Source organism: Hippopotamus amphibius, chromosome 9 (assembly GCF_030028045.1).
Source record: "Hippopotamus amphibius kiboko isolate mHipAmp2 chromosome 9, mHipAmp2.hap2, whole genome shotgun sequence".
In the NCBI taxonomy this organism is placed as follows: Eukaryota; Metazoa; Chordata; class Mammalia; order Artiodactyla; family Hippopotamidae; genus Hippopotamus; species Hippopotamus amphibius.
Window position 1 is genome coordinate 124,420,061 of NC_080194.1, and position 26,910 is coordinate 124,446,970.

Below are 26,910 nucleotides of genomic sequence, written 5' to 3' on the forward strand. Positions count from 1 at the left end.
TACACGTTTTCAAAGTTCCCCTTCCTCCTAACGGTGTCATTTAGGTCAGCACTGTCATGGTGTGAACAGATCTGTGATATCTGACTCATTGGGTGAAAAGCCCCACTGGCCCTGGGTTGCCCCCATGGTAAGGTGTCTGAGACAATGGATCTACCTCCAGATGCTGACACTGGAAAGAGATAGTTTTGTTTTGTTTTTCCAACACAAACGGGATTGAGCAGGGAGATAAGGAGGCAAAGAAATGCACATACCTTTCAACTGGTCAGCAACGACACTCTGGCCAAGGCGTTCAGTAACCTTCCCATCTTCCATTTCGTACCGGTCATCTAGGTATTTTGCGGTGGCCTCAGAAATGTGAACCTTGCCAGCCACTCCCAGCTGCTCCATGAGATTGGCCAAGTTCACGTCATTGGACCACACGTCGAATTTAAACCTCCTCATGCCCAAGATGCCGCACAAGACAGTCCCTGTGTGAACCCCGACGCGCATGTTCACCATTTCTTTCTTCTCTTGGCAGAACTGCTCGATGGCTCTTATCATGCCCAAGCCCATTTCGATGCAGCAATAGGCATGGTCGGCCCGAGGCTCAGGACACCCAGCCACACAATAGTAGCAGTCTCCCAGGGTGCTGATTTTCTCACACTTGGTCTCCTCACACAACTGGTCGAAGCGGCCGAACAGATCATTGAGGAGGCCCACCAGGGCATGGGCGGACTTGTTGGCACTCATCTTGGTGAAGCCCACAATATCTGCAAATAAAATACTGACTTCTTCGATCTGCTGCATCTTAAATGGGCGGAACGCGATAGGGGCTTTCTGTATGGAAGACTTTTTCTTCCTGTTCTTGGGGCTGGAAGTGGCATGCCTTTTGACAGAATTCTCGCTCTCCTCGTCCCCCTGCTTCATCAAGTCATCAGCTATGATTCTTGGCATAACAGAATGAATCATCCTCTCTTTTAGGGCTTTTTCCACTTCCAGATCCTTTCCGTGCATAATCGACTGGCCCACCTTGAGGAAGGTGCTCCTGGATCGCACCTGGGACATGATGAACAGGTGGATCCCGATGGCGTGAATGCAGACATGGAGCAGGGCTCGGCTCAGCAGCTCCCAGTGCAGGGTCTCTGCTCCAGGTGAGGGGAAGCAGGCTTCGTCTTGGAAATGATAGCCAAAGGTCTCAAAAAGAACAGAATAGGCCACTCCCAAAATCAAGCTCAAGTACAAAGGTAAGTGCATGACAGTGTAGAGCAAAAAGAGCACTTCAATGCACATGGAAAAGCTCCCCACTTGAGATAAGCAAGTGCCTGTGGGCCTGGCTGCCCGAGTATGATTGAAGCTGTCAACTCGTCCTGAGAGGGGCGTCAAAACCTGAAACTGGGCAGCAAGGGTCAGGGCAAACACCAGGAGGGTGAGAACCAGCGAGGTCCACACGTAGTGCCGGGCGTACAGCTTGGTGAAGGTAAACAGAAAAAAGCCCACACACACCACGAGGAAGCACAGAGCGGGGGCTACCATGACAATCAGTTTGGATCCCATGTGGACCCCAAAATAGATGCTCCAGAGAAGGCAGGCGAAGCCGATGTAAAAGAGCGCATACCGGAAGCGGCGCTGGGTCTGCGGGAAGCAGCGCTCCATGCAAGCCTCCTCCAGGTTCACAGAGTCGAACTTGGGGTCCCACCACCGACTGGAGGCCCTCTCGAACAGCTGAGGCAGCTTCTTCTTCCTGCGCAGGCGGCCTCCGGTCCCCATTCTCCGGGGGACCCCCCCTGAGTCGCCGGAGCTGCTACAGCTGGAGATGCTGTACTTGCAGTGTTTCGGGTGGCTGTTGGAGGACAGCTGCTTGGGGTTGATTTTGACCCTCACGCTGTTGCTGTCCCCGCTGGAGTCACAACTCACCTCGGTGCTGTGGTGCTGCAGCAGCTGCTGGTGGGGCGGGGAAGCCATGTTGCCGAGCGTTCAGAACCCTCCCGGCCGGGGTCACCGGGACCTGTCAGCGAGACAACCAGAGTTACACTGGGACCTGCTCCTTCAGGTACGCACACCTGAAGGCCACGAGCTCTACCCGCTTCCTAAGTGGGGGCCCCGGCGGTCTACTGGGAAAGGGACCGTCTGCTCACAACAAGCGGGTAACGTCTGAGTGCCGCCCCATCGTCCCCGCTCGAGGCCGACCGCAGCCACCGGGGCCGGACTTGGAACACCCGGGGGTCCGGGCGGCGGCCTCCCCCGCGCCTGCCCAGCGCCGCGCGAGCCCGCTGTGCGTTTCCTCCGCGCGCACTCGCCTGCTTCGCCGCCGGCTCCGGAGGGAAGTCCAGCCGAGCCCCTCACGGCGCGGGCCGCTCTCGCAAACACAGCTCTCCCGGCGGCGGCCGCGGGCCCCTCATGCTGCGCACAGAGCGTCGCCTCGGCCGGACCCCCGCCCCCGCTCCGCACCGGGCGCCCTCGCGCTCGGCACCCCCTCGGGCGGCGGGCGGGCGGCGAGGCCCGGCGCCCAGCGCGAGTCTGCGGAGCCCGCGGCGCTGCGGCCACCCCCGTCGGCGCGGCCCGTCTGGCGGGGCCTGACCCGGCTGCACCGCCCGCCCCCTCGGCCTCCGGGGCCGACCCAGCGGGCGGGGATGCCCCGCGCCCCGGAGCCGCCGGGCGCCGAGCGCAGGGCGCGGCGGGCGCGGGTCCCTCAGCCGGCGGCCCGTGCGCGGCGCTGCCGCAGAGCCCGCTCCCGCGACGCCGACCCGGGACGCCTGCCCGCCCGCCCACGCCTGGGGCGGCCTCCTGAGCTAGAGATGCCGCCGCGGCCGCGGCCGCCGCCGAACCCCGCGCTGCCGCTGCCTCATGTCGGAAGAGCCGCCGCCGCCGCCACCACCATCTCCGGCCCCCTCCCCCTCCCGCTGTCACTGACAGACTCGCGCCCGCGCTGCCCCTCGCCCCGCTGCAGCGCGCACGCGCCACCCGCGCACGCCGCCGCCGGGCCCCGGGCACGCGCACGGTGCGCGCGCCCGGACAGCTGGGCTGCAGGACGGGGGCGGGCCGCGCGCTGAGGCCCCGCCCTCCGCCATCCGTCCGCCGCCCGGGGCTGTGCCGCGCCCAAGCAGCGGGCGGCAAACACTCCGCGGGGGCTGCGGGGGTGCGGGGCTGAGGGGCTGCGGACACCGCTGAGAGACCACCATTCCCTGCGGCTCGACCCCCAGACCCGCTCGGGGAAACCTAAGGGCATCTGCTAGTTAAGGAGCAACTGGAGTGCGACGGTTCGGACTTGAAAATGTTTGCCCTCCCGCTCAGCACACCTTGTTTATAAATGAAAGTTTGCAACTATTGCATGTGCCTAAAGGGAGGCTCGCCTTTCTTCATAAGCAATGAGGAAGTGTCATCCGCCGCCCTAACCCCTCCCTGAGCGTGTTCGGGGGGCGACCCCCGCAGTGCAGTCCGAGCCGCAGGCTCCAGGGGCCCATGGTTGGCCCTACAAAGCTGGTGCCACTAAGAACCGGCTCCTCCAGCCCCGGGGAGAGTATCCCTTTTGGGCCGTCTCCCCCTCCTCCTGAACAACTGTTTTTCCTTTTCCACAAACGAAGTTTTCAAAGGAGTCTGCTACCCCCACAGCAATGCGACAGTGGCCTCGTGAGCATTGTCTGCAACGTGAAGTACAGTGCTCTGCTCCCCAGCACCAGTCTTGACCCTTCTCCTCCATACACTTCACAGTACCTCCTGCCAGTCACACGGGTCTGTGCCCTCCTTGCCTCGCCAGGTTTCACTGTTGAATTAGAAAATAAAGTATCAATAAAATGTGGTTTGTCTACATCTTGGAATACTATTCAGCCATAAAAAGGAGTGACATGCTGATTCATGCTGCAACCCGGGAGAACCTTGAACACATCATGCTAAGTGAAAAAAGGGGACAGGAAAGACTGCATATTGTATGATTCCATGTACATGAAATGTTCAGAACAGGCAAAGCCATAGACACAAAAAGCACATTAATGATCGCCAGGGAGTGGGGGTGATAGGAATAAGGAGGGAGTGCTAGTGGGTGAGGGGCTTCTTTTGAGGGTGATAGAAATGTTCCCCAACTAGATGGAGGTGGTGGTCACACATCACTGTGAAAGTACTGAACAGCTCTGAATTGTACACTTGTAAATGTTTCAAATGGTAAATTTTGTTATGTGTATTTTACCACAATAAAGGAAAAAGGAAAACAAGAAGTAACACCGTATCTTTGCCGTGGTGTTTCTGCAAAAAGTGCATAACCTCCATCTAATCATGGGAAAACATCAGACAAACCGAAATTGAGAAGTGTTTGTTCCAAGTTATTGACCAGTACCCATCCAAAGTGTCAAGGTCATGAGAGACCAAAAAAAGACTGAGAAACTGTCACAAATCACAGAAAACTAAAGGATACAACAGGATCCTGATTTGGACCCTGGAACAGAAAAGGCTGCCTGGGGGAAACTTGAATAAGGTCTGGAGTTTAGTTAGTGGCATTGAGTTGTGAGGTGTTAATTTCCTGGTTTGGATCATTGTACTATGATTACGGAGGATGTTAACATTAGGGGAAGCTTGGGTGTAGGGTATAGGGGAACTCTAGTACTTTTTGCAACTTTAAAATTATTTCAAAATAAAAGTTATAAGAAGTTAAAAATAAAAATAAACCTTTACTGAGCTTCAACAATGTGCCAGGCACTCTCACATATTCCATTTTTGCAGATGGAAGCATTGAGGTTCAGAAGAGCAAAGTACACAGCACAAGCCAGTCAGCGAGATAAGAATAGGAAACTTACACTGAGCAAATGTGTCGTAAGTGCCTGAAACCACTGGACGCTTTCACTTGTGACCTTTTTGGGCCTTACCACAACCCTCTGAGGTAGATATTATTGTGCCTATTTTAGAGATATGAAACTGGGGGGTTGGATAGTGACATGTCCAAAGTCAGACAATGGGCTAGGGAAGAAATTCAGATTCAAAACCAGATCAGACTCCTGCAGCCACAAAGCTCTGAGCTGCAGGTACCACCCTCTGTGAGCTTCCAGGTGGCCCTTTTACCACCTTGCTGCCTCCTCCGTCGACCAACCCAGCTGGACAGGCAGCCCTTGGAGACAGTGCTCACTATGCACCTAACCCCCATTTAATGCTACCCCGAGCTCCCCATTCCTGATTTCCTTCAATAATCTGAAAGATTGCCTGTCTGTGCTTTTCCTCCCCTCCACAAATCATTTCAGTCCACCCACCTTTGCTGGTGACTTTGACATTGTAAATCAGTTAGTCATGTCAGATTATCAGACACACGGAATGATCATACCCACCTCCCTCCTCTTTTATATGTCTTCTGAGAGTAGTTGGGCAGCATTGCCTGGTGTTGAAACCTATAAACTACCAGAGAGTGTCCTTAATCTCCAGGTGAGGATATGAGTCACTCCAAAAACCCTTGTGATTGAGGACGATGTGCCTGGAACTGTGGGTTAGGTCCTGGGTGTACAGTGATACATCGTCTCTGCCTTTAAGAGGCTTATAATATCTGGGAAAATGCCCAGGGAAGGGGATGGGTTAAGAAAATGGAATCAAGGTCCAAATGAGGCCTATGTATTATGATTGGTTGAGGTACATCTTATGTCTCCTTTTTTTTTTTTTAAGATTTATTTTTTATTGACATAACAAGATCTCTTTTTTTTTTTTTTTTTGGCTGCATTGGGTCTTCGTTGCTGCAGGCGGACTTTCTCTCTAGTTGCGGCAAGGTGGGGCTACTCTTGTTGCAGTGCGTGGGCTTCTCATTGAGGTGGCTTCTCTTGTGGAGCACAGGATCTAGGCTCACGGGCTTCAGTAGCTGTGGTACACGGGCTCAGTAGTTGTGGCACACAGGCTTAGTTGCTCCTCGGCATGTGGGATCTTCCCAGACCAGGGATCAAACCCCTGTCCCCTGCATTGGCAGGCAGATTCTTAACCACTGCACCACCAAGGAAGTCCCAGATAACAAGATCCTGATTCAAATCAATCAACTGTATAAGATTTTATAAGAGAACCAGGGCAATCTGAACACTGTATTAGATGATTACTAATAAAATTTTGTTATAATGGTAAAAAAAAAAAAAGGAGGAGGAGGGGAAGAAGAAGAAAGAAAGAAAAAGACAATGAAAGTAATGAGGCTTGGTGACAAATTGCACGTGAGGGAGAGTTCTACAAAGGAGGTAGCTACATTCTCATTCTCCCCCAGACCTGGAGGGGAGTCACAAGAGGGTCCTGGGTCCCTTCTTCTCCAGCCCTGATACCCTGCAGGTACAGGCAAAGATGCTTTCTCCAACCATCCAACCCAGGTTGCTGCTAGGTCTGCCAGGGTTTTCTCTCCACCTGTGATGTATGTAGAACTTCCACCCGGACACAGTGTGAATCAGAATGCATCTATACGAACTCTACAAAAGCTTTCAGAATGTCTTGCCATCCTCATCCTGTCATCCTCACCAGCCTCACACATCTGATCACCTGATCAGTGAGGACATCGGCTCTGAACTATTAGAAGTCACCGAGGTGACAACTATGACAGGCTCCAGATGGATGGAGCTCCACATTATTTTTGGTTGTCAGGTGGGCAACCCTCTTGGAGAATCACTCACTGGTAGAAAGGATTCCCCTCTCTTATCTGCTCACATGTCCCAAGTTTTGATTACAGGCTTTGAATCCTTTCTTCTTTCAACTGATGAGAGTGAGTTTGTAGGAATCTACCCACGTTTTTTTTTCTCCATTGACTTCCTCCACCCTGTTGGCTGGTCAAAAGTCTCAGGCAGCTGTCTTCACACAGGCAGAGGATCAGATGTCCGGGCAAAACAAAAGAAGATCAATTAGAGAAGACCAGAAAAATCCCTTGCAGTCTCCTCTATAATCCAGAAATCATCAATCTCGTCGTTTATATAGACTCTAAATCCTGCTTTGCCTGGTACATAGCCCAATAACACCCTATTGGACGAATGCATATGGGAATTAAAAGAGATGAGATGTATGTGAGGCACTTCCCTGGCAGTCCAGTGGCTAAGACTCTGAGCTCACAATGCAGGGGGCCCGAGTTTGATCCTTGGTCAGGGAACTAGATCCTACATGCTGCAACTGAGTTCACATGCTGCAACCAAAGATCCCGTATGCCACAACTAATGAAAAGATCCCACAGGCGGCAACTAAGATCTGGTGCAGCCAAACATTTTTTTAAATGTATGTGAAATAGTTGAACTCTCTATTATTTTTAATAAGCAGAATAAGTAACGCTTTAATGGAATGCTTACGAGTTTATAGCTATTTCTATCTATTGAGTTGGCCAAAAAGTTCATTTGGTTTTCTCTGTAAGCTGTTATGAAAAACCCAAACGAACTTTTTGGCCAACCCAATAAATTTATAATAGAGGCTCTGGCCTGAACCCACAGCTAAAATATGTTATGAGCATATTTATGACCCTATGGGGCCAGGGAGGACCAGTCCTGGGTGCAATCACATTTTGATTGACCCAGCAAGAGATTGGCTGAGAGAGGGGATGGGGGATAAAGCATGGTGTCTGTCACCAGAACTGTCACCTGGCCCACCTCCTGCTGGACTGTGACTCCCATCCCACAATGGTGGATAATGGTGAGGAGCTTTGGAGCAAGTGTGAGAAAAACTGCATAAGAGCTGCGTAGTGGACTAAAGAATATACCCCCAAAATCCATGTCTACCTAGAACCTCAGAATGTGACCTTATTTGGAAATAGGGTGTTAGCAGAGGTAATCAGTTAAGATGAGGTCATACTGGATTAGGGTGGGCCCTAATTTCTATGACCAGTGTCCTTATAAGAAGAGGTGAGGACACAGACACACAGGGAGAAGGTGGCTGTGGGGAAACAAAGACAGATTGGAGAGATGCCTCACCAAGCTAAGGAAGGCCAAGCATGGCCGGGAGCCACCAGAAGCTGGACAAGTTAGGAAGGACCCTTCCTTGGAGCCTCCAGAGAGCACCCGGCTCTGCCCACACCTTGATTTCTGACTTCTGGGAGAAGAACACATTTCTGTTGGTTGAAGCCACCAATTTTGTGGCCATTTGTTATGGCAGCCCCCAGAAAACCCATATAAACAGTTCCATCACAAACTCTGCAAGTCAGGGCACAATTAGCACCACGCTTCAACAGTGTAGACGCAAAAGGCAAAGGGCAGAAGGGGCTCTCACCTGCTTCCCAGCGGACCTAGGCAAAGCTTTAGTGAGAGCTAAGAGCTGCTGGAGACCCCCAGAGACACCAAAGGAGGATGCAGACCAATGCTAACCAGTGCGGTTGAGAGAGGGGAGGAATCGGGTCACTTTTGTTTTTAAAATGCTCTAGAGAGGCCTGGGGGAGCTTGGGTTACACAGCATTGTGCCCATTTTACAGACAAGGAGCTTGAGCCGAGAGAAATAAAGCACTTTGCCAGCAAGCTGTTGAGTCGCCAAGCATCTTACGGTTTCCAGTGTTGATGCCATTCTGACTCTTGGCCCTCAGTATGAAACTTGTTTTCTCCCTGGAAGGTCTCTCTGTAGCTGCAAAACTTCCCTGGACTGGATCTTGGAGGTGGTCCATTGTGTTCATCCATTGTGTTGGGCGTTTGCAGATCCCTCTCCATCTAAAGACTCACGTTTGTCATTTCTGGGAAATTTTCTGGAATTGTTTCTTTGATGAGTTCTCTCTTCTGTTTTCCCTCTGCTCTTCTGAAACATCTATTACTTGGATGCTGGAACGCTTGAATGGTTCCTCTCATTTTCTAGTCTCTATTTTTTATCTCTGTGACCTTCTTTTTTCTCTTTAACATTTTTTGCTCAGCATTCTGAGAGACTTCCTCAACTTTATGTTTCCATCTTTTATTGAGATTTTACTTTCTATCCTGTTTTTCTCTTCAAAAACCTTGCACAACACTAATAATTCTGCTGTCATGTTTTAATACAAGGACTTTTCTATCTTCTGAATTTTTAAATCTCCTCCTTTTCTCATGTCACCAATGTAATAACTTCTCACCTCTCTGAAAATGCTGAAGATCGATTTTTTTTTTTAACATCTTTTTGCATCGTCTCCGTTTTTTTCTGGTTGTTTTGGCCTTCTTCAAGTTAGAGGCTCTTCTTACCTGGTCTGGTCAGCCCTGGCTGTCCATTCACAGTTCAGAAGGGTCGCTAAAAAGCTGGGACTTGTCAACCACAGGCTCCCCTTTATACAATGGTTTTCGGTCCCGGCCACACACTGTAATCCCTTGGGAAGCTTGTGGACACTAATGACCTGACTCCATCCTCAGAAATTCTGATGTAACCGTTTGGGAATGGAGAGGGGTACAAGAGGGCATTTCAGACGTCCCCAGGGGAATCTTATGATCATGTATTGCTGCAGAAGGTTCTGGCCAGGTTGTTTTGTAGGGGACTCACTCCCAGGTATTTCCAAGTGTTTTTCCTTAGATGAATCAGGTTTTCTAGAGAAGGCTCTCCCAGCCTGGCTGCCCCTCAGCTAAGAAGGGAAAAGGCTGGAATCTCAACCTTCAGCATCGAATCTTCACTTAGCACACCACTAAGGATAGTGGTCTCCACCCTGTTGGCGCGCCACTGACTTTCACCCTGGAGCCCTCCTGTGACAGTCACTTGTGTGATGAATTTGCTTCCATCCGTACCCACCGTGGTAGAACCCTGTAAACCTGTTATGACGATGCGTGTATATTTAGGCACATGAGGGTCTCAAACTATCATTAACACTACTCAGAAAGAAAGTTTGTGAGCCAGATAAACATGATTGCATGGCCAGTAAATAATTTTTTTCAAACATAGAAAACCTCCAGGGGAAAGTCTCCAGCACCATCCACACTGAGAAGCTCTAAGCTGCCCACGACCAGCAGAGTTTTCCAGACCACTCTGCTGCTCCCATTTACTCATCATGTTCCAGTGCTCCGGGACAAGGTCCTTGTACAAGCTGTGATGAGAACTCACCACGCCAGCGATGCAGTGGAACTGAGTGACTCAAGCTCTCTCATGTGCAGGGAGTAGCAGAGCCCTATGTGAGACTCCGAGATATTTGCAAAGTGTGCTCGACTAACCGCCAACTCTTTACACACTCACAGTTGGGAATAGTGTCATCATTTGAAGCCATGTCCACACTCCCTCCTAGACACAACCATGGGGCAGGATGAGCCCCATAGACAGAGCCAGTGGGTCTAGATGCCCTGTTTTCTGTCCAGACCCTCCCACTTTTAGTCATGGTTAGTTATGGATCTTCTTAGCAGCAGTAGTGTTACAGGCTGAATTCTGTCCCCTCAAGACTCATATGATGAGGGACTTCCCTGGTGGCACAGTGGTTATGAATCTACCTGTCAATGCAGGGAACACAGGTTCAATCCCTGGTCTGGGAAGATCCCACATGCCTTGGAGCAACTAAGCCTGTGTGCCACAACTACTGAGCCCATGTGCTGCAACTATGGAAGTCCGTGCGCCTAGTCCCATGCTCCACAATAAGAGAAACCACTGCAATAAGAAGCCCACGCACCCAACGAAGACCCAACACAGCCAAAAATAAATAAATGAATGAATAAATAATAAATCTTTTTCAAAAAGATTCATATGTTGAGATCCTAATCCCCAGTACCTTAGAATGTGAGTGCATTTGGAGATAAGTTCTTTAAAGAGGTGATTACATTAAAATGGGGTTATTAGGGTGGGCCCTGATCCAATGTGACTGGTGTCCTTATAAGAAGAAGAAATTTGTACATTTTTTAAAAATTATTTTCCATTATGGTTTATCACAGGATATTGAAAATAGTTCCCCGTGCTATACAGTAGGACCTTGTCATTTATCCATTCTATAAATAGTTTACATCTGCTAACCCCAACCTCCCGCTCCATACTTCCCCCACCTCCCTCCCCCTTGACAATCACCAGCCTGTTCTCTATGTCCATGATTCTGTTTCTGTGTCATAGATAGGTTCATTTGTGTCATATTTTAGATTCCACATATAAGTGATATCATATGGTATTTGTCTTTCTAAGAAGAGGAAATTTGGACACTTACACGTACAGAGGAAGATGATGTGAAGAAACACAAGAAGACAGCCATCTACAAGACAAGGAGAGCAACCTCAGAAGAAACCAATCCCGCCAATATCTTGATCCCAGATTTCTAGCTCCCAGAACTTTGAGAAAATAAATTTTTGTTGTTTAAGCTGCCCAGTCTGAGGTACTTCGTTATGGCAGCCCTAGCAAACTAATACAGATAGCAAATGTTTATGTGTATTTTACAATAATAATAACAATTATATCATAAGCTTATAAATATTCAAGTGGAAAAAAACACCAAACCTATTTAAAACTTTCCACTTCCTCTGCCTGGTTGTTTTTCTGGCTCTTTCCCCCCACCGTGCACAACTGTCCCTTTTGCATCTCTCCAGCCAAGAATATTGAGGGACAGGAATGTGGAGATCCTGAGATAGGATTCATCACGGGAATGGCCCCAAGGAAAGCTGGGAACTTTCATCTGCTTCCCCAGGACTAAGAGGTGGATCCTGTGTTCCCCTAGCAATTGGGGCTGCTTCTATTCTTTACCACAATGCAATTTAAAATTAGGTGTATGGCTCATTCTTCGAAGGCTCTCAACATCTGGAAAGCAAAGATTGGTGCAGCAGGGCTGGTACTGGGGCAGCTGGGCTGCTGAGCCTGGGGGCTTCTGTCCAGACTATCCCCCTCTCCTGCACCTGCTGCTGGAAGCCAGTCGGTGCTCATGAAAGGATGAAGGGGAGAAAGAACCAGGTTGCAAAACCCAGCGCCGCTGAACAGGGACCATGCGTCTGCAGTTTGATTCTGCCTGTTTGAAAGTCGTTTCTTTAAGCACATTTTAAATCCTGGAAATATTAAAAGCTTGGAAACCACCTTTTCCTCCCTCTTTGAGTTACATGAAGGCACATTCAAAGATATGGGGTATAGATGCATCGGGACACAGATAAACACCATGTAAATCATAATACATGCATCTTGGGTTTATGAAGTGCTGTGTGGTTTGCAAGAGTCTTGTGCCCATACTCCTTCAATTCTCATGGTAGTGCTGGGCGGCAGGGGGACAGGACACACTGGCCCCTGGCACAGAGACAGGCACCGAGATGGGGGCAAGTCCTGAAGGTCCCAGAGCCATACCAGTGTAGAAGGGGATCTAGAATCCCTGGCCCACCTTTTTCTCTGCTCCACCCTGATAGTAATAAGTACTATCACTTGCTCTGTGCTTGGCATTTTCCATTTATTACCTCATTCAATCCTCAACCACCCTTTTGGGGGAAAAAAACCTTTAGCCAACCAACACTCCAGGAAGGATCTGAACTCACGTGAGTCCCCAAATGCCACCTTCTAAATCAGCAGCATTCAGTTTACTCCAGTTCCATCCTGTCCCGATCTGTTCATCTGTGTTGGGTCCCTGGAACGTATCAGATACTGTGCAGCGGGGTGGCAGGCTGGCAGGGGTCAAGCTCCCAGGCCAGGCCAGGGCTGGTCTTGCTTCCCTGGCCCCACACCATGACTGGGGGAGGTTCTGGTGTCCTGGAGCTGCTGTAACAAATTTCCACAAATTTGGTGGCTTAAAGCAATAGAAATTTAATTCCCTTACAGAGGCATGAAGTCCAAGATTAAGGTGTCAGCAGGGGTGTGCTCCCTCCGGAAGCTCTGGAGGAGGACCCTTCCTTGTCTCTCCTAGCTTCTGGGGGCTCCCGGCATTCTTTGGGGTTGGGGTTGCATGGTTCCAGTCTCTGCCTCCGTCCTCACATGGCCCCTCTGTCTCAGGATCTCCAATCTCCCTCTGTCTCACTCTTATCCTTATAAGAGTACATCTGTCATTGAATTTAGGGCCCACCCAAGCAAACCAAGAGGATCTCACGATCTCAAGTTAATTTTATCTACAAAGACCCCTTTTCCAAATAGGGTCGCATTCACAGGAACCAGGGGTCAGGAGCTGGGGGACGCTATTCAATCCACTACAGGAAGGAGGCAGGTCGGCCTGCAGTGTCATCTTGTTCTTGCAGTGGTAGCTGCTCCGGCCATAACACTAGGACGGGCCAGGCCTCTGGCAGGCAGGCAACAGGACCGAGTCCGGGTGACCCATCACCCAAGAATCGGGGAACAGAGCCAGTGTGCTGGTGCCTGGGGCAGTGCAGGGCTGGGCAGGACAGAGATCAGTGGTTCCTGAGATTCAGGGAGGTTGGGGACAGAATGCTAACTCCAAAGGCCCAGGGCAGTGTTAGCCAGGACAGCGTAAAACCTCATTCCTGGACTGCTCAAGTATCCCGAGAAGGCGGAAGTCATGTTATCCCTGTGCTCTGGCCAGGCCACGGGGCCCCGTAGGGGTGAGGGGGCCGACCCTGCTTGATTCAGTGGCCCAGAGCTGGTCTTCCACCTGAAGCCTTATCAGCTGAGCCTGCGGTCACAGTGCCATTTGCATGACTCTGGCCCCACCAGTGCCCAGCCAGGGATGGTGGCCATGCAGGAGTGCCCTGGCCGCCAGGACAAGGACACAGCAGAGAGCTGGCAGGTCTCTGTCCTCCCTGGCTCGAGGCAGAGTTACAGATGCCTGGCCACAGGCAATTCTGGACTTCGGTTACATTCAACAAACCTGCTACCTGCTCCCAACAAGCAGGCAAGGGGCAGAAGGCAGGCACAGTGGAAGGGAAATGCCTCAAGGGACCCGCAAGTCCCAGCAGGGCTCAGGGAAGGGGATGGAGTCTCTTGGGGATTTTGGAAGAGGCAGCAGGACTGTGTGAGGCCAAAGTGGTGGGCTCTGCAGTGGGACTGCCCGACTTCAAACCCCAGCTCCACAGCTCACTGTGCAACCTTGGGCTAGTAACTCAATCTCTCTCAACCTAAGAGCTCTGCTTTATAAACTGAGACTCAAAATAGAACTTACTTCATACAGTTATTATGAGGATTAAATCAAACAAGCCAAAGAAAGACTTCACAGAATACCTGGTATGTCAGCCAGTTCACACCAGCAGCACTGGAGGTGAGCCTTGCAGGAGGGTGTGAAGGTTAACTTTATGTGGCAACCTGACTAGGTCATGGCACCTAGTTGGTGATCAAACATCAATGCAGATATAGCTGTGTGGGTGTTTTCCAGACATGCTTAACATTTAAATCCGCAGCCTCTGAGTCAAGCAGATCACCCTCCCTAATGTGGGTGGGCCTCACCCAATCAGTTGAAGGCCTTAAGAGAAAGACTGAGGTCCCCTAAGAGGGAAGGAGTTCTGCCTTCAGACTGCTATGTCCACTCACTTGACTTTCCAGCTGATGCCTCCCCCGTGGATTTCCAACTTTCTGGTCCCCACAACCTCCCTCTGTAAACACACATCCCATTGGCTGTTTCTCAGGAAACACTGACTGACACACCAACACTGAGTCTTCCAACCCGTGTTCACGGCTGGGGCTCCCCATGAAGGAGGAGGCAGCACTCAGTCACGGGAGAGAAAAGGAGTCCAAGCCAAAGAGGCACCCGCTCCACCAGCAGCTTCACAGGGACGAGAGGTGGACGTTCCACCTCACAGTGGAACCCGAGGCTCAGGGCTGAAGGGACTTGTTCAACGTCACCAACTCGGAACAGAGCTGCTGGGCTTGAACCTGGATCTGTCAGACTCACAAACCCAGAGCTTTTCCCATCAATCAAGTGAATGGCACCCATGGGGGAGGAGAAATTAGTACATCAGGCAAGGGGTGGAGGGCTGTGGGAGGCATGGGGAACAGAGAGAGGGTCAGAGAAACCACAGAAACCCAAGCCAGGCAGACGGGAAGGGTGAGCCCAGCACTGCTTAAAGGGTTGACTGCATTTGTTTTAAAGATGCCCTGTCTGGGCTCAATGTCAAACTCCCCTGGGTCTCTAGCCTGCCACCTGCCCTGCTGACTTCAGATTTGTCAGCCCTCACAAATGTGTGGGCCAATTCCTTAAAATAAATCTCTCTGTGGATGAGTGGATGGGTGGATGGGTGGATGGATAAATAGATGGATTGATAGATGGATAGATCTGAATATGTAGATATCTATAGATGGATCTAGAACCACCCATTTATATTATCTATCTATTCGTCCATATACTATGTACACACCTGTTGGTTCTGTTTCTCTGGGGATCTCTTAACAGAGGGGGCAGAAGGACCTGTCTCCAGGAGCCACAAGGACAGATGTCCCAGAGAGGCCAGAGCAGGTAGGCTGTGCTAGGGAGGTTGAGCAGGCCAGCTGGGCACAGGGCAGAGAGGATGTGAGGCAATTAAGCAGGATAGGCAGGGTGGGGCCATGTCAAGAGGAGGCGTGTGGGTGCCAGAGCTGCCCTGGCAGAGGGGTTCCTGCACACTGGCAGACCCCACTGCCACTTCTATCAGCTTTCACAGGTGGAACCAGGGTAGCTGCAGAAACGTGCTTGGGAAGAAAAATGAACCTACCTCTCATCTGGGACTGATGATGTCATGCACAGATGCAGACACATCCCTGCCTGAGGGCACCACGGCTCAAAGTGGGGAGGAGACAAGGCAGAAACTCTTGGGAGGCCGATCTTCGAGGCTCTCTCTGGAATCTGGGTGCGGCCGCCCTACACAGGGATCTGGAGTGTGCCCACTGTGAAGGGACTTCCTGTGCATTTTTGAGGCTCAGGGGATTCTGAAGGTAGGGGCTGGCATGAGAGAACAGCCTCCTGGGACAGACTCAAAAAGGCAGGCAGCAGTAGCTGGTTTTACTCGGAGCCCTGCTCACAGCCTAGGACCAGAGACGTCATCCCCACCAGAATGCGCTGAAAGCCAACCTTGGTTACACAGGGCAGCTGAACAGACCTCAATGCCAGTTCACGAGAGAAAACACCCAGGGGCAAGGTGGAGTCACTCAGTTCCAGAGGCTTCTCTCTTCTTTATTAACAGTCTTCCTGTTGGGAACGGACGTTATTCTTGCCCTTTCTAATAATTGCTATTATATCATATATTTGCACCTATTCTTTCTTCCAACTGTATAAATGCCAAGATAGGACAAGGGCAGAGCAGAAGTCACCAAGCTCGATGGTTAAGAACATCGGGGCCAGTGTTCCATTTCTACATGGAGGCCTAGCTATACTGCAAAAAATCCTCTTGCACCAAAACACCTAAAAAGAAATATATCTTTTTAATTTTTTAAATTTTTTAAATTTTAAATTTTTTTTAATTTTTTAATTCCAGTAAAAGACATAAAATTTACCATTTTAACCACTTTTTTTTCTGTTTTTTGTAAATTTATTTATTTATTTAATTTATTTATTGGCTGTGTTGGGTCTTCATTGCTGCACACGCGCTTTCTCTAGTTGCTGCGAGTGGGGGCTACTCTTCATTGTGGTGCACGGGCTCCTCACTGCAGTGGCTTCTCTTGTTGAGGAGCACAGGCTCCAGGCACATGGGCTTCAGTAGTTGTGGCTCACGGGCTCAATAGTTGTGGCACAATGGCTTAGTTGCTCCGGGGCATGTGAAATCTTCCCAGAGCAGAGTAACAGTGACAGTGACAGTTTGGTGACATTAAGCACATTCATATTATTGTGCAACCATCACCACCATCCACCTCCAGAACTTGCTCATCTTCCCAGACTGAAACTCTGTCCCCATTAATCACTAAGTCCCAATTTCCTCCCTGCCCCCAGGGAGAGTAACCTCTATTGGTAACCTCTATTCTACTTCCTGTCTCCATGAATATGACTATTCTAGGTACCTCATCTAAGAAGAATCATACAATATTTTTCCTTTTGTGTCTGACTTGTTTCACTTATGTCTTCGAGGTACATCCATGTTGTAGTGTGTGTCAGAATTTCATTCCTTTTTAGAGATGAATAACATTCCATTGTATGCATGTACCACATTAATTCAATGTACATTTGGACTGTTTTCACCTTTTCACTACTAAGAATAATACTGCTATGAATGCCAATGTACATGTATCTATTTCAGGTCTCTGCTTTTTCTTGACTTAGTTTTAGTGATTTTTTTTCTAGAAATTTTTTTTCTGAGTGTGAAAATTATGGATATGAAGTTTTTCATTATTATTTATCTTAATATCTTTGTAATCTCTGTTGCGCTTATGGTTATGTCCCCTTTCTAAATATTATGTAATTGAGACTTTTTTTTTTTTCTGGATCATCTTGTCAGAGATTTACCAACTGCATTACTCTTCCAAATAGCTGATCATATTAGTTAGAACTGGGTTCTACTCCAGGTTAGAGAAAACCTCCAAACAGCAGTGACTTAACATGTTCTCACTGTGAAATGTCCAGGGCTGGTCTGGCCGTCCACAGTGTCAGAGAACCAGGCTCCCCCAGTCCGTTTCTCTTTCACTGTCCAAGGAAGGAAAAGTCTGCCCAATAGTCAAAGGTCACCCTTTTGTCCAAGACAGTTTCTGGAGCTCCAGTCAGGAAGAAGGAGAAAGGAGAGAAGAAAGGCACACCTTCTTTCTTGCATCTCCTGAGAACTGCACACACCACTTCTGCTCATATTTCATCAGCCTGAACACAGTGATATGGCCAATCAACTTGCAAAAGAGTCAAGGAAACATTTTGTTGCTTTCTCTTCTCCATATTTTGCTTTCAACAGTCAATTACTTTTCTTTTTTATAAATTTATTTACTTATTTTATTGGCTGTGTTGGGTCTTTTTTGCTGTGCGCGGGCTTTCTTTTTAGTTGTGGTGAGTGGGGGCTATTCTTTGTTGTGGTGCGCGGGCTCCTCATTGCCGTGACTTCTCTTGTTGCGGAGCACGGGCTCTAGGTGCGTGGACTTCAGTAGTTGCAGCACATGGGCTCAATAGTTGTGGCTCACGGGCTCTAAAGCGCAGGCTCAGTGGTTGTGGCGCACAGGCTTAGTTGCTCCATGGCATGTGGGATCTTCCTGGAGCAGGGCTCGAACCCGTGTCCCCTGCATTGGCAGGCGGATTCTCAACCACTGCGCCACCTAGGAAGCCCAACAGTCAATTACTTTTCAAAGAAAATTTTTAAATGAGAAAAACTCTTCTATTCCCCCCCTCCAGTGGTCTGTGTTCCTATGTGTACATCTAAGTTTCCATCTGGTTTCATTTCCTTCTGCCCGAAGAACATTCTCTTAATATTTCTTATAGCACACATCTGCAGGGAACAGATTCTCTCAGCGTCTGTGTATTTGAAAATTTTTTCTCAAAGGCTATTTTCACTAGATATAGAATTCTAGATTGATAGGGTTTTTTCTTTTAGTGCTTTAAAGATGTTGTTCCAGTGTCTTCTGGCTTGCATCGTTTCCGACAAGAAATCTATATAGTAAAATTCTAACCTTTGTTCTTTATTTTTTTTTTTTTTTGGCCATGCCTCGTAGCTTGTGGGATCTTAGGTCCCCATGAAATTCTAACCACTGGATCGCCAGAGAATTCCCTTTGTTCTTCTATTTTTGATGTATCTTTTTTTCTCAGAAGTTTTAAAACATTTTTCTCATCGTCACTGTTTTTCAGCAATTTGATTATGATGTGTTTTGGTTTGGTTTTATTTTTATTCTTCATGGGATTCTTTGAGTGTCTTAGATCTGTGGATTTATAGTTTTCATCACATGTGAAAAACAACTTGAGCCACCATCTCTTCAAATACATTTCTTTCCTGACCTTCCTGTTTCTGGGACTCTGATTACACACAAGCACACATACACATACTGCTTGATATTGTCCCACAAGTCACAGATGATCTGGTGGAGTTGTTTTCCTTTTTCTTTCTGTGCTTTACTGTGGATTGTATCCATCACTATGTTAACAAGTTCACTGATCTGCTCTTCTGTAGAGTCTAATCTGCTATTAATCCAATCTGGTGAAATTTACGTTTCACATATTGAATTTTCCAGCTCTATAAGATCTATTTGATTATTTTGTTATATCTTACACTTCTCTCATGATTTCCTTTAAGTCTTTTGGCATATCTACAATAGGTGTTTTAAAGTTCTTGTCTTTTAAGCATATCATCTCTGTCATTTCTAAGTCTATTTCTATTGACTGATTTTGCTTTAGATTATGGATAACATTTTTAACTTCTGTTCTCATGTCCAGTAATTTTTCATCAGATGCTGGACATTGTAAATTCTACATCATTGAGTGCTGGGTTTTGCTGTCTTCTTTTCAAGAGTATTAGACTTTGTTATAACAGGTAGTTGGCTTATTTGCAGATTAAGTTAGTTCTCTCAAGGTATGTTTTTCAGCTTTGTTTGGACAAGTCTTTAATATCCTTTACTCTAGAAATAGTTTAGCCCAATTAGACCCTTCCAGAATCTCTATGAATGTCCTGTGTATTCAGTGAGGATTCTCCACTCTAGCTGCTTGAAACTTGAATATTTTCCAGGCCTGTGTGAACTCCAGGAATTGTTGCATGTACAGTTCTCCTGTTGTCCTTTGACCAGCCTCATGGAGTTTCACCCTATGTATATGTAGCTTAGTACTCGGTAACAGTCTGCAGATTTTTGGAACTCTCTCTGCACAGGACCTTCCTCTCTGGGACTCTGCTCTGCAAATTCCAATTGCTTCAGCCAATGTTTGTCTCCTCAACTCAGCGAGATTGTCATGCTCTGCTTGCATTTCCCCAAATGGCCAGCTTAGGTATTCCAGAAATGCAAGGTTGGTTTAATATTAGAAAATATATTAATGTAATTAACCACATTAACATATTAAAGGAGAAGATGGATGCTAATCTCAGCAGACAGATGAAGAAAAATCATCTAATAAAATTCAACAACTATCAACATTTTTTATTCAAATGCTTATATACACATATATTGTTAATGCATAACAATTATGCCTTTATATCTTTTTTAATTAAAAAAAATTTTACAACCAGTTTTTTAATTGAAGTATAGCTAGTTTACAATATTGTGTTAGTTTCAAGTGTACAGCAAAGTGATTCAGATATATTTTTTTTTTCAGATTCTTTTCCACTATAGGTTATTAAACGGTATTGAGTATAGCTCCCTGTGCTACACAGTAGGTCCTTGTTTTTTATCTCTTTTAGATATAGTAGTGTGTATATGTTAAGTCCAAACCCCTAATTTACCTCCTCCCCATACCCCGCCCCCACTATCCCCCTTGGTAACCATAAGTTTGTCTTCTATGTCTGTGAGTCTATTTCTGTTTTATAAATAAGTTCATTTGTATTTTTTTAGATTCCATATATAAGTGATATCATATGATATTTGTCTTTCTCTGTCTGACTCACTTCACATAATATGATAATCTCTAGGTGCATCCATGTTGCTGCAAATGGCATTATTTCATTCTTTTTTATGGCTGAGTAATATTCCATTATGTATATACACATGTGTATATATTCCATTGTGTATATACATGTGTGTGTGTTTGTGTGTGTATATACACACGTATACATAAACACCACAGCATTTTTATCCATTCATCTGTTGATGGACACTTAGGTTGCTTTCATGTCTTGGCTACTGTAAATAGTGCTGCTATGAACACTGGGATACATGTATCTTTTCAAATTAGAGTTTTCTCCTGATATATGCCCAGGAGTGGGATTGCAGGATCATATGGTAACTCTGTTTTTAGTTTCTTAAGGAACCTCCACACTGTTCTCCATAGTGACTATACCAATTTACATTCCCACCAACAGCACGGAGGGCCCCTTTTCTCCACACCCTCTCTAGCATTTATTACCTGTAGACTTTTTAATAATGGCCATTCTGACTGGTATGAGGTGATACCTCACTGTAGTTTTGATTTGCATTTCTCTAATAATTAGTGATATTCAACATCTTTTCATGTGCCTACTGGCCATCTGTATGCCTTTTTTGGAGAAATGTCGATTTAGGTCTTCTGCCCAATTTTTGATTGGGTTGTTGTTTGCAAATATTTTCTCCCATTCCATAGGTTGTCTTTTGTTTTGTTTATGGCTTCCTTTGCTGCGAAAAAGCTTTTAAGTTTCAATATATTTTTTAAACTTTCAGCGAACTAGGAATAGAAACTTCCTTATTAACCCAATAAAAAGTACCTACAAACAAACAAACAAACAAAACGCAAAAAAACCTATAGCAAACCTAACATAATGGTAAAATGTTAAAAGTAGTCCCTTGAAAATCAGGAAGAACAAAAATAACATCTTTCTCTGCTTCTATTCAATGTTATTCAGGGTGTTCCATCGATGAAATAACACAATTAGAAAAAACAAAAGGTATGAAAAGGAGGAAATAAGCTTGTCAGTCACTCATTCACAAATCTGTATTCAGCACCTACTACGCGCCAGGCACTGTTGTAGACTCTGGCAACATAGTTGTGGAAAAAAGAGACAAAGTTCCTACCCTTACCGAACACATATTCAAATCGCAGGTGGGGAAAAGTCAGACAATGAACAAGATAAATAAACAAAATTGTGTAAGTGTGCTATGGAGAAAAATAAAACCAGAAGTGGGCTAGCAGGGCCATGAGTTAGACAAGCTCAGGGAACACCACTCACCTCCTAATCTGTGGGAAAGGCAACCCTGAGATTACACAGAAGGAGTGCTGGTCAAGAGATCATGGGATTGCTGCATTTTTTAAACAGGGTGATCAGGGTAGGTCTCACACAGAAAGGAACATTTGGGCAAAGATTTGAAAGATGTGAGGGAGCGAATCACGTGGCTCTCTGGGGAGCAATGTCCCAGGCAGAGGGGAGAATCGGGGCGGTAGGAACAGCTTAAGAGATGGGAGCCCACCTGGTGGGTTCTAGGAACAGAAAGGAGGCCTGTGTGGCCCCAGTGGAGTAAGCCAGGGGGAGAGTCACAGGAAGTGAACTCAGAGGGTCATGGGATTATAAACCACCACAAGGACTTGAGGCTGTACTCCGATGGGGATCTGGAGAATCTTGAAAAGAATTCAGAGGAGTTATGTGATTCATCTTACATTTTTAAATGAGAATCCCTCTACTCACTGTGCTGGGCATAGATTATAAGAAAGTACAGGCAGAGACAGGAAGCCAGGCTAGGAGCCTATTTCAATGGCCCAGGTGTCAAATGACGTTAGCTCAGCCTAGCATAGTACCAATGGATGGATTAAAAGTGGTGAGATTCTACATATATTCTTAAAGTAGAGCCAACAGGACATGCTCATGGATCTGACATGGAATGTGCAAGAAAGAGGAGTCAAGATGATTCCAAGTTTATCAGCCTGAGGAAGTGATGGGAGGATGGAGAAGACATTCCTGAAAAGGGGGCTCAACCCTGGTTGCTCCCACTGTTCCATAAAAGTGAGTGGCCACAAACACTGAAAAACTCTCCATCTCAATTCACACCCAGCGGCGACCTGCCAGCCACACTGCATCACGGCTGTGTAATGAACTTCCCAGGCAGCCCCTTGATTTGCATTGATCAGAAGCTGACTGGCATCCAGAAGGCATCCTGTTCACTTATCTCAGCAGCAAATGTCATTCACATGTCAGACCACTGACATGGGAAAGAAGTGATTACCACATGAGGTTTCCTTGGTGAAAGCAGATGTAAATTCAGGCTTTCCGCCCCCCATTTGCAACACTACATTGACAGTGGTTTATTTTGAAAGACCATTTTCAGTCATGGAATACCCATGGAATACCCAGAATACTTTTAAATTCCTTGCCTGAATGTGGTGTCAAAAGTCCAGTGAGCAATTCATCAAGTCAGCTTGACTCCCAGCGTTAGTCAGGGAAGGTTTTATTGAGCACCTACTATGTGCCTCGATATTTTGAACTGAGTTAAGGCAGGTGATGGAGAATTCATCATGATACCAATCCGCTCACTGTGTGATTATCAACATTTTCTTATTTAACACAACATCAAAATATCATACTTCCATATTTAAATGATTATATTTATATCCAAACACTGCTGTCCATTGTGCTCATCTACTCGCTGTGGTTGGCGCCTTCACGTCTGCTGTGCTATACATCACTTAGGGATTTTTCTCAAAGACTCATGATCCAGGCACTGAAGTTGCAGCTCAGAGCCACACTCATGATACACACAAACTGTTAGAAAATAAATGAGCTAGGGGGTTTCGTTTCTTTGTTTAAAATATATTTAATTTTCTCAATGCCAATACAAAAGTCACTGGGACCTGAGTTCTTTCCCTTTTTACCAGGTAATCAGTCTGGGTTGTCAAAAAGCATCCACCCCTCTGTTACCTATATTCAAGGAGAAGAAATCTGACCTTTTGGTCTAGAAAACTCCTGTTTAGGCAGCTGGTACCTGTCTGGAATGAAGGCTAGAAGACACACACACAAAAGGAGTAGAACTAGTTGGTAGAGAAAAGCCAGGCAGCCCACCTCCATGTGTGCAGTTTATTCCAAGACAAGCTGTTGACTACTGCCTCGGAGTCCCAGACACACCCTCCTACCCTTGCAAGGGAGATGGCAGGATAGCCCCCCAAAGCTGGCCTATGCAAAACTGAAGCACATGAAGTCTGTCTGTACCTCTTCTTTCTGTGTGTCTGTTTCCCTCAGCCTTGACCACACCCAGCCAGTGGGCTCCACCAGACCTGAGATGAAACCCCAGCTCTGAAAGCTTCCGAATGTGCCCTTGGGCAAGTCATTTTATCGACCTTTCTGAACTTCAAATTCCTCTTCTGTAAAATGAGGATAACCCCCACCTTGCCCATCTCACAGAGTTTTGTGAGACCCAAAAGGAAAAAATGAATGAGAAAATGCTTTGTATACAATGATGATAACAGTCTGGGAAAATGCAGTATGTTATTCTTGTTAGTCTCAGCTCTGCCCCAGACAGTGTCACCTTGGGCAAGTTACATAAGTTCTTTAAGTGTAAGTCTCCTCATCTTTTAGCCAGAGAAAAGATGAGCTACCTCAGATAACTAAAATAGGAATTAAATAAGATAATTAAAGCAGACACTGTTGGTTGGCTTTCCCAAGCCCCGGGGAGGGTCTCTCCTCTAAAATAAGAATGTAAGAACTTGCTAAGGGAAAGCTCTTCAGCCTTGCACTCTTCCTCTCTTCTTCTTCCTGTGTGGAACATATGTGTGAGGCCCGGACATGCAGCAGCCATCTTGCAACCATGAGACAAGAGGCTTAAAATTGAAGGTCTATACTGGGGATAGAGGAACAGAAAAATGGAAAGAGTCCGGGTTCCTGATGATCATTGATACAAGCCCTGGATTGTCTCGCCATGAACTTTTTGCTACATAGGAAAAAACGATTCTTCATTGGCATCAGAATCTAAAGTAGGGTTTTCTGCTGCTTGCATCTATATGCATTCCAAAGTAATAAACTATCTTAACTCTGTTTCCTAGAGAACACAGCTATGAGATATGGTGGGCATGTGGCTTTACTGTGTTGGACAAAATTGCTGAAGTGAAATTAAAGTTTGAGACTTAGATGAAAATGTGAATCATGGGAACTACGAGTAATTTGAGAATCTTCATACATTCATAGGTGAGGAAAATTATAGTGTTATTGTTATAAAACAATGAAGGTTATCAAATTGTCACTGGAAAAGATGCTTTGGCAAATGCTTCCCTTGAAAGTAAATGAATATAACAAAAGAAGTACAAAGCTTGTAACATGGAAATTACAAAATATTATAAACCAGAAAGTAGATTAGTGGCAAAGAATCTGAAAAAAAATACACACACCCACACACACACGTATTATATGTAAAACTGAATCATTGTTGTACACCTAAAACTAACATAATATTGTAAATCAACTATACTTCAATTTAAAACAAAAATTTTTTTAAAGAAAGTAGATTAGTGGTTGCTAAGCCAAGTTAATGCTAAGGTGTATTTGGAGTTTCTCTTTGGTGTGATGAAAATGTTCTGGAATTATATAGTGGAGATAGGTTTTACAACTTTGTGAATATGCCAAAAACCAATAAGTTATACACTTTACAAGGGTAAATTTCACAGAATGTGAATTATATCTCAATCAAAAAGGGTGAATGAAGAGAAAAAATAAATAAACCAAAAAGTAAATGGACTAATTAATCAAAGTCTTTATCAAACTTACGTATAAGTCCAATAAATTGACCTCTTGGCCCAAAGACACTTCCCTGGAAATTTCCACCAACAATAATTTGAGAATTTTGTCATATCGCCTCCTCTTTAGCAGTATCCCAGGCATCTTCCCTCAGTGCTTACGTTGACATGGCTCATAAGGCAATAAAAAAAAAATGCCAATTGTATTCACACAGCTTGCGATACCAAAGTAGAGAAAACAACCTAGACCCTTTCATCGATTTGTAGCGTCAGTCCTCTTTGATTCAATAGCTATGATTTGTGTCAACATCTGTGACAAAGGCACAGCCCTGATGATAATACTGTGGTCTGCTGTCGATGCTCATAATTGAAGGAAATACTACATATCCATTAGGAACTAATAAAAATAGATATGTAATTTTTTCCCATCTAAAACAAAGCCCATAAAGATGGATATAAAATACTTTGTGCAGTTTCTGGCATACAGTAAGTGCTCAATAAAGGTTAGCTATTACAATTATTAGTGGACTGCCAGTGAATATGGATAGAATTCAAAAGCTCTCCATTACTCCTTCTATGCAGACTTCCTCTCCCTCCTTCCAAGGTCCCAATATTTGGCTACCCCTACTCAGCCTTCCCACAGTTCCAACAGGCGACTACGCAAGATCTGAGAAACGGACTCAAGCTGAGTTACCAATGGCTGATGCAGCCCCCTCATGTCCCTTCCCTTCCCTTCCATCTACCATCTGTTCTCAGGCTCTATCACATCGAAGTCATCCATACTTGCTACCCATGTGGGTGTGCAATACATCATCTTTCACTGACAAAAATGACCCATTGCCCCTCAAACTGTCTCTCTCCAGGAAGTAGGAGAGATGGGTCTGGGCTAAAACAGTGCAGTCTCCATGGCAACAAAGCAAACTGGCTCATTCCAAGGGACTGGACTTCTGACCTGGACTCCAACACAGGAAGCAACAAAAGAGTCAGCCTTAGGCTCTCGCAGCCTCAGCACCTACCCTCACCGACACCCCAGGCTCCACCTAGATCCTCCACCCTGGGTCCCACACTCCCAGCTGTACTCTGACAAAGGCTGGGCTGAGGAAACCTGGGGTTCCAGACACACCCAGGATGTGCTCACCACTCCCCAGAGCCAAAACGCCCTGTCTGAAAAACAGAAGTGAAACTTTTAAATAATCAGGGTTTGTTTCCAGGCCTCCAAGCTCTCCCACCCTGACCCATCCATTGCATATATTTGTGTAGAAAGAGATGACAGAGACCTGTAGATGGTAAAGACCCAGACGACATAGGGAGAGCTCAGGTAAACACTCAACACATACTTTCTCGTTTAATCCTGTCGACCTGGGCAGAAGTATTTTATTGGTGAGAAACTGAGCTTTACAGAGGCTTTTTCAACTTAGCTGAGGTCACCAGCTGACAGGAGACTGAGGTGAGGCCCAGATTTGAGGACTCACTGGGCACTGACAGCCCCACCTGAGCCTCACAGGGCTTCCCACTGTATCCCAGACTCACCAGACAATGTCAGGACCCTGCATCTGAGTCCAGAGCTGACCCCCACCAGCACAGCACCCCTGCCCTCCTGAGTTCCTCCTTACACATCAGGCTCCAGCCAGACCACTGCCTCAAGTGCCAGGGGGAACTGGTCTGTTCTTCCTCAGTCTCCTCTGCCAGAGCACAGGTTTCGCTCATGGAATAAGGGGTTCGTGGGCCAGGTATTCACCTTCACCCTCAGAATCTGGGTCTGGAAGAGCAAGCCTGGGACTGAATCTTTGAATCCTCAAGCTTAGATTAGAGGGCTCAGGTAGAGCCAGCAGCTGAAGGAGTAACAGTTGAATAAGTGAGCAAATTCAGCAATATTTTCATCTCCCAAATGTTAATTCACAGTATTATGATTATACCACAATTTTTAAAATTCACAACACTGATTAGATTATGCACACACATATATTTTTTTACTGTGCTAAAATAAACATAATAAAATATACCATTTT

The 26,910-nt window shown here is 46.5% G+C and overlaps 1 protein-coding gene across 2 annotated transcripts in view; it reads right to left on the bottom strand.

The window, feature by feature from the left end:
* Nucleotides 1-2,930, bottom strand: part of ADCY9 (adenylate cyclase 9) — a 116,472-nt gene extending 113,542 nt beyond the window's left edge. Inside the window, exons 1-2 of one of the 2 annotated variants that reach the window (XM_057748486.1) lie at nt 2,277-2,930; nt 252-1,984 (exon numbers count right to left, since the gene is read on the bottom strand). In XM_057748486.1, the coding sequence (XP_057604469.1) occupies nt 252-1,941 (1,690 nt within the window). In that variant the 5' untranslated portion in view covers nt 1,942-1,984; nt 2,277-2,930. Of the gene's footprint in view, nt 1-251; nt 1,985-2,114; nt 2,154-2,276 lie in introns of those variants that run through there. The other variant, XM_057748487.1, reaches the window with a different exon arrangement.
* Between the last annotated feature and the right edge of the window lie 23,980 nt (nt 2,931-26,910).